Source organism: Suricata suricatta, chromosome 3 (genome assembly GCF_006229205.1).
Source record: "Suricata suricatta isolate VVHF042 chromosome 3, meerkat_22Aug2017_6uvM2_HiC, whole genome shotgun sequence".
Taxonomy (NCBI): domain Eukaryota; kingdom Metazoa; phylum Chordata; class Mammalia; order Carnivora; family Herpestidae; genus Suricata; species Suricata suricatta.
In genome coordinates, this window is record NC_043702.1 from 1,400,487 (window position 1) to 1,407,709 (window position 7,223).

Consider the following 7,223-nt stretch of genomic DNA (forward strand, 5'->3'; position numbering starts at 1 on the left):
AGGCCACCCTCTGTAATGCAGAAGCTCACAAGGCCACGTGGAAGCCCGGAACGGCCCACAGGCTAAGCAGCAGCGTCACAGTCTGGGCCAGCGTCTTGTGCACGTCCCGACTGCTGTGTCGGCATCCATCCGCCCGCCGCTCCCGTTTCCCTGAAGTGAGCAGCCCCCCTTCTGCAAGCGTGCCTGAAGCTGGGAAACCTGGAGGGGCGCGTCGAAGGTGCTTTCTCTTCCGCGAAGCCGCGCTGGTGGTGACCGGGCCTCGGGCTGTGCACGCGAGGCAGTCGTGGCCGGCGGCCTGGTGGGTGGGGGCGGAGTCGGAGCCGCGGGCGTCCTGGCTGTTTGTCCTGGTGGGGTTACATCGGCTGTCCTTCCTCGGCCCCGGGCCCCAAACAGGCAGCCTCGTGAGAAGTGTCTTTTCTATGTACCCTCAGGGGTGGTGTGCCGGCAGCCCGTGCGTGCGTGCGTGCGTGTGTGGGGGCGGGGGTGTCCCGGAAGCTGTCATGTGCTATGTGCCAGCGGGGTCAGGGGTATCACAGTTCACCCTGTTATAGATGACCCTCTGACACGCATATTTTGCACAGTTACATAATCTGGGGGAATTGGGAATAGTGTGCAAACACCAACTTTGTATCATGTCTTTGCCCAGCTGTTCTGTGCCAGTCAGGACGGTGCCAAGACAGGGCCTGGGGAGGAACGGCTGAGCCGCGGACGCCCTTGCTCTGTCTCTGGGCTGCGAGGCCGAGCGCCTCCCCAGCACCCCGAGGGGGCAGTGCAGGGGGGAGCGCGGGTGGAAGGTGCCCTCTGGGCAGCTCAGCCAAGCCTTCTGCCTGTTGCTGGCACCTCCCAGCGGCCAGCCGCCATTGCCAGGCTCACGGGGGGCACTGACCCCGCTCGTGGTGAGAGCCCCAGAGGTGCGCAGCCTCCGGAGGACAGCTTTGTGTTTGTGGTTCGCTGGGGTGTTTGCTTAAAGAAATTCACTTCCTGATTTTTTTAACGTTTATTCTGACCGAGCGAGCACGTGCGCACAGGAGCAGGAGAGGGGCAGGGACAGAATTCTCTCTCAGCACAGGGCCTGACGTGGGGCTTGATCTCCCGAACCTGGAGATCATGGCCTGAGCCGACATCCAGGCAGACGCTTGACCCGCTGCGCCCCCAGGCGCCCCTAACCTTCCTGATGTTCAACAGTCAGTGGAGAAGGTGGGGAGACTCCCTCCCGAAAGTACTAAACGGGCGCAGCCGCGAACCCCGAGGACGGGCGCGCCCAGGACTGACCCCCGCTCAGACGCCCCACGCGGGACCTCGGAGGGAGCTCCGGAGGCCTCACTGCCTCGGTCTTCCTCCCTCCCTGGGGCCCAGTCGGCGGGCCCCCCCCACGGAATACGTCATGGGCTGTTTTCACAGAGCGAAGAGGGGGTCCAGCAGTCAGAATTCCTTCTAAAACTTCCCTCGTAAGTTCACCCGGAGGAGGCCGGGGACAGGAACCGGATCGTCGTGCTTGCGGAGCGTGGGCAGCTGGCCCCGGGCAGCTCCGCCCCACAGCGCGGTCCTGGCTGGCGGCCCCGTCACCGAGGGGTGGCCCTCGTCCCGGGGGGCGCTGAGGGGTGGCCGGGCCGGGGACGCACCACTCTGGTGTCGGGGCCTGGGCCGGGTTTTCTCCCGTGACGACCGTGAGCGGGCTTCTATCGATTTGCAGGCTTACACAGATGAGCAGATACAGAAACGGAGCAACGGGTAGGCAGCTGGTTTTGCCCCCGCAGTGGGAAATGTCCTGAGCGGAAACCCTCCCTGGGGTCTCTGTCGGCTTAAATGCGCCGGAAAGGGACCCTGAGGACCTGGAATCAAAGGCCAGTGCGACGCCGCCCTGAGGCGCCAGGGAGCCGACTTCCTGAGGCAGCGAATAGCTAGCGGCCGGACTCCGCAGGCTCGATGTGCTGCTAGTTTTTATTTGCTCTGTGGTTGAAAATTCTATTTCTGAGGGCCTCCGCGGTGCCCTGGCCGCGCAGGGTGGGCGCTCCGAGCGCCGCCGTCTTCTGGCGGTCACGCTGTCCCTTCCCGCGGTGGCTGCGGTGCCCGGACAGCCATTGGCGGGGTGTTTCCAGATGACGCCCCTGCCCGGCCTCCCTCCTCGTTCCTGCTCTCGGTGGGTCGCCTGCTGGGTGCTGGTGGCCCACCTGTGGGTCTCCCGCACGCCCCGTCCCTGAAGCCTCAGCCCCAGCCTTCCAGTGCCCCCACTGGGGACACCGCCTGTCCTCCCCCAAGACTCTCAACTCCTGGAGAGCTGGGTCTTGTCCTCTGTGTCCCAGAGTGCTCCTGGCACCCAGATGAGGTCCCGTTAACAGGGTGCTCTGGGCCCAAAGGCAGAGACAGCCTGTGCTTACGTCCTCTGCCCGCGTGCCAGCTCTCGGCTCACCCGCTCAGCCAGTGCCCCGGCGGCCGGACCCCCGCTGCGGGCTGCAGACTCCCCCTGCACACCGGGGGCTCCGGTAGCTGGGGGAGGACCTGGGTCCGGGGCCTCAGAGCCGGTTGTCAGGGCTCCAGCTGACCTGGGAGTGGCCTTCAGAGCCTCCCCTGGTGCTGCCCACGTGCCCTCTGTGTGGCTTCGGGCAGGTGCCTTTTGTCGATCGGGATAAAGGAAAGACTGATGTATTTAAAAAAAAATTTAAGTTCTCTATTTTGAGAGAGTGAGCAAAGGAGTGGGGAGGGGGGAGGGAGAGTCCCAGGCAGGCCCCAGGTCAACAGCGTGTCAGGCTCAAACTCACGAACCCTGACATCATGACTTGAGCTGAAACCGAGTCAGACACTTAGCCTCCTGAGCCACCCAGGTGCCCCTGGTTTATTGTTTTTTTAATTTTTCAGTACTTAGGTGTAAAATTTGGAACAGTTTTTTATGTAGTGTGAACAAATCTATTCATGACGTGAAAATATGAAAAAGAAAATTCAGTATTTTGTTCCCACTTACGTAACTTGGAAGATGTTCTGTGTCCGAGCATTTCCTGGCCTGGGCGGCCGTCCCTCGGGCCCGGGGAGCCACGCACAGCCTGGTCGCAGGGCCGCCCTGCGGCGGGTGCTGCCTTCTCGGGCTGCTCGGGGCTGGCGGGCCTGGTCTTGCGGAGACTCCTTTGCCCGTGGGGTGGGTTGTGTCTGCGTGGCACGGTCTGTCTGCCCGGCAGGCCCCCCGCTGTGCCCCGACTCCCCTTGGGTCCCCAGCGGGAGGGCTGGCAGACCTCCGTCCTCCCAGCCCCACTGCTGCCGACGGGCCTCCGGGGTCCAGCCGCCCCCCCCCGCCCCCCCCCCCAAGGTTGGGCCTGGCATTCACCGCCCTCCTCCATCCGCTTCCTTATCCTGCCGACTTACAGGGTGGAGGGCGGAAGGCAAGGGCCCTGTGTTTTCAAATCGCGGCCACCAGAGCCGGGTCTGCCAGCCCCGGGAGCACGCCGGCCGGCGGAGCTGTGGCCAGGGCCTGTGGCAGCCCGCGGGGAGCGGGACCGGCCCTGGCACGGGCTGCGTGTTCCTGGGAACCAGGTGACTGTGGCTTTCCCCCCGCAGCTGCCGGGACGCAAGTACAGCCCCGGGCACAACGCGGACGTGGGCGACAAGTGGATCTGGCTGAAGTGACGGACCCTCCTCCGCAGGCTGCATGGCGATGACGGGGACGCTGCCGGTCAGCCTCGCTCCTGGGTCCCTGGCTGGACGGCCCGGCGGGGGCAGGGGCCTCCTGCCTTTACAGGGCTTGGGAAGCTTGTAGCTTTGGGAACGATCCGTAACTGTCACCGGGAAGATAAATCTGCTGTGAGAGACCAGACGTTACGAGAAGACTTGCCTCGCACTGCAGTTGTGCAGCTTTTGTACCTGCTGTCCTCAGACTTCAGGAGACAAAAATAAACCTGTTTCCGTGCCGCTTGCCTCCATCATACATCTGTGTAGGTCACGTACATGCGTGTGCACGCATCGCGTACGCGCATGTGCACACACGTTTGCCTGCACTTCACTGGCCGTGAGCTTTGATGGGTTTGCTGTTTTCAGTGGGAGGCGAGGGCAGAGTGCCCATGAGGCACCTGGCCATCCGACCGGCCGTCCGGCCGCTGTGGGGGGCCGAGGGGCAGGGAGGGGAGGGCCGGGGCGGGGAGGGAATCGCTGCAGGGTGCCTGTCATCAGCTGGTCTTGTCACTCCTCAGAAAGCAAAGTAACGGACTCTGTTGTCTTCAAAAGTGAGCGCGGAAAGGGCAGACCCCACTTCTTCCTGAGACGTGGAAACGCACAAGCTCGTTGTGGTTCTGCGTGTTGGGGCTGCCGTGGGGTGGGTGCGGGTCGTGGGTCCCCTTGAACCCAGAGCTCCCTCCTAGGAGCTGCACCCCGGCCGCCTGCCCCCCTTGAAACACGGGACATGATGTGACGTGACGTGACATGACGTGCAAGTGGACGTCCAGCTCCCGGCACCCGCTGCCCCGCCCCCACTCAGGCGCTCGGTGGGCACCCAGCCTGCCATCCAGTACTGGGCAGTGCTCTTAGGTCTGGTGGCCGCAGACCTGCTCTCCCGCCCTCCACCCCCTTCCCCTCCCTTCTCCACCTGCCCTCCCTTCCTTCTTTTCCCTTTCCTTCCAGCCTGCACCTGGCGCAGCCGTGGTCAGAGCACCTCTCCCGCCGCGGGGCCCGGGGCAGGACCTGCCGGTGAGCGCCCCTGGTCGCACCCTCTCCTGCCCCCTCGTGGGCTCGCACGCAGTCTCTCCTGCATCTGGGCCTCTGCTCCCCGCCCACCGGCCTCCCCACCTGGGCCCCCACCCTCACTTTGTCCTTACTGACTAGGAAAGCCGGACTGTGCGCTGGCATTGTCGGGGGCCGCTGGATGGCTCCCGGGGCCAGGAGCTGGACCAGGAGGGTCTGCGGCTGGCAGCTCTCCGGGGACCACACCGCGCCCCCCCCCCGCCCGCAGCCTCCTGCCCTGGCCAGAGGAGGCAGCCTGGAGGGGGTGGGAGGGCCGGGGGCCGCACGGGGAATCTGGGCACTGCGCCTGTGGCAGCCCCCTCCCCTGGGCTCCTGCCTGCTCTGGCCTGGTTGTGTGGACCCCACCTCCCTGCCGCCTGGTGAGGCCCCAGAGCCCACTGCTACCCTCACCCCCCTGGCCTGGGCCCCCGGGAGCCTGAGGGCCGTCCGCGTGTGTCCTCGTGCTGGGCCTCCACCCTGGACAGTGCTGGCCCTTCGTCGGGGCTCCTTTACGCCTGACAACCCTGAGGCTCGGGACGTCCCGCCCCCGTCTGGAGAGACGGTGGGAAGCACCAGGGTTCGGGTGTGGGGCTCTCTGACCCCAGCGCCCGCAGGGCTCTTGCTCTAACCTTCCCGAGACCCAGGCTGAGGGTGCGAGGGTGGTCCTGCCGGACGCGCTGGCGCGGTTCTGGTCCCGCCTGGCTGAGGGCTCTCACCGCCCGAGGGGCCTCTCTGGGGACAGCTCAGGGACACTTCGGACAGGTGTCCACCACTTCAGGCAGTGGTGGACGCTGCACAGGCCCAGCAGGGGCGGGGGGAGAAGGGCTTCTTGCCCTTGTAACCCCCGCCGGAAGCACCCTCTACTCACGTGTCCGCCTCCCTCCCGCCGTGGTGGTGCAGCGCAGAGCTCTGCCCGTGACCCCGGGGGGCCGCCGCCTCTGCGCTCTCGGGAGGTCCCCTCACCTGGCCGGGCTGCTCGTCTGTGTGTCTGTGTTTCTGCCACAGAAGGGGGTGGTGACAGCCTGGCTTTCGTGGTTTCGTGAGCGCAGAGACCCAGTGTGGCAGACTGGCACTTACCCGAGAAGCAGGTGGCCTTGGCCTTGAGTCATCACCGGGGCAGCGAACCCGCCTGGGGGCCGGCAGGGCCCAGGGCTCCATGGAGAAGGGACGGGCCTCCGCGGGAGGCGGTCTCGGGGGCCTGCCTGGGGCCCGGGGCACCATGGCCCACGCAGGTGCTCGTGGGAGGCTCTGGGAGCACAGCAGGGGGCGACACCCCCACCCCGCCGGGGGAACAGGGTGGTCCCCAGATCAGAGCCTCTTGGGGCCCAGAGCAGCGGGCAAACCCAGCTTGGGGATGCTTCCCTTAAGAAGCCAGTGTGGCCCTGGGCATGGGGAGCGGGGCGGCCTGTGTGAGGGCCTGACAGACGGACAACAGTGTCGTCCCGGGCCCACCAGGGGACCATGGAGCTGCCTGGCTGTGATCTCCTTTCCAGAAGGCCCGTGTTGTGGATGGCAGACCTGTCTTGACGGCAGCAGCGGCTCTGGCGGGAACCCCCCCCTACGTGTGGCGGGGCCACCTCCCCATCTGGCCCAGGCTCGGGCCGAGGTCCTGCAGGAGCAAAGCCCGCTCCAAGGCCACATGAGGGTGGGACCTTTGCCCGGGACAGGCGTGGGCCTCGGTACGCTGCCAGGCACAGGGGGCTTTCCCGCCTGTGTCACAGGAAGGGGCAGGTCTCCCAGTCCCCATGGGGGGCCTCCTGTCTTGCCTCAGGAGCCTGGGTCTGGCTGTCAGGAGGGCAGCGCCTGTGTCCCCCACTCCCTCCACCAGGCTGGGACCAGGAGGCATCACCGGCCGGAGTCCCCAGCTCAGGGGCGGCCTGTTCAGAGGGATCGGGGGCCGTGGGGGACAGCTGAGCATTACCCCCATCTCCCACAGCCCTTCCCCCCGTGGCTGAGGCTTCCGGAGGCTCTCTGAGCAGTCACTGCCCCCACGCAGGCGGAGGTCAGGCTGGGTGGGGACAGGGGCCCCTGGTGGACGCTGGGTGCCCAGGGACACATCCCCACTAGCGTATTCAGAGAGTAGGGGCTTGGGAAAGGGTGGGAGGGCCTGGGTGAGGGGCCTGCAGGTTGGGGGGCAGGAAGAGAGGGGGCGGGGGGTGGGCACAGGGGCCTCCCAAGTCCTAAGTCAGGTTCTCTCCTCCTCCAGGAGGGGGTTCGGGGTTTCATGGGCCCAGTCCCTGAGCAGCTGCCGGGAGCCCCGAGGGAGGGACCCTGCTCCGCAGTGGGTCATGGCTCAGCCCAGGAGTTTTCACAGCCCGCTGGGGGCGCACAGGGATCCTGTGCCCCTCTCTGCAGGCTCGGAAACGGGGCGCCCCTCACAAAACTCCTTCCTGTCCCGTGTGAGTGACAGTTGGGGGAACCCCCATGGCCGTGGCGGGGCATCAGGGAGGGGCCCCTTCCGGGCAAATGCTCTGCCCCGCTGGTTCTCGAATGATCTTTGTGCCGATCCCTTAGCAGGTGGG

General features: G+C 66.1%; 1 protein-coding gene across 2 annotated transcripts in view; it reads left to right on the plus strand.

Moving 5' to 3' along the window:
• Positions 1 to 3,897, plus strand: part of NDUFA10 (NADH:ubiquinone oxidoreductase subunit A10) — a 37,857-nt gene extending 33,960 nt beyond the window's left edge. For both annotated transcript variants that reach the window (XM_029933518.1, XM_029933519.1), the window contains one exon: positions 3,547 to 3,897. In XM_029933518.1, coding sequence (XP_029789378.1) covers positions 3,547 to 3,615 — 69 coding nt within the window. In that variant the 3' untranslated portion in view covers positions 3,616 to 3,897. The remainder of the gene's footprint in view (positions 1 to 3,546) is intronic.
• Positions 3,898 to 7,223: the final 3,326 nt, after the last annotated feature.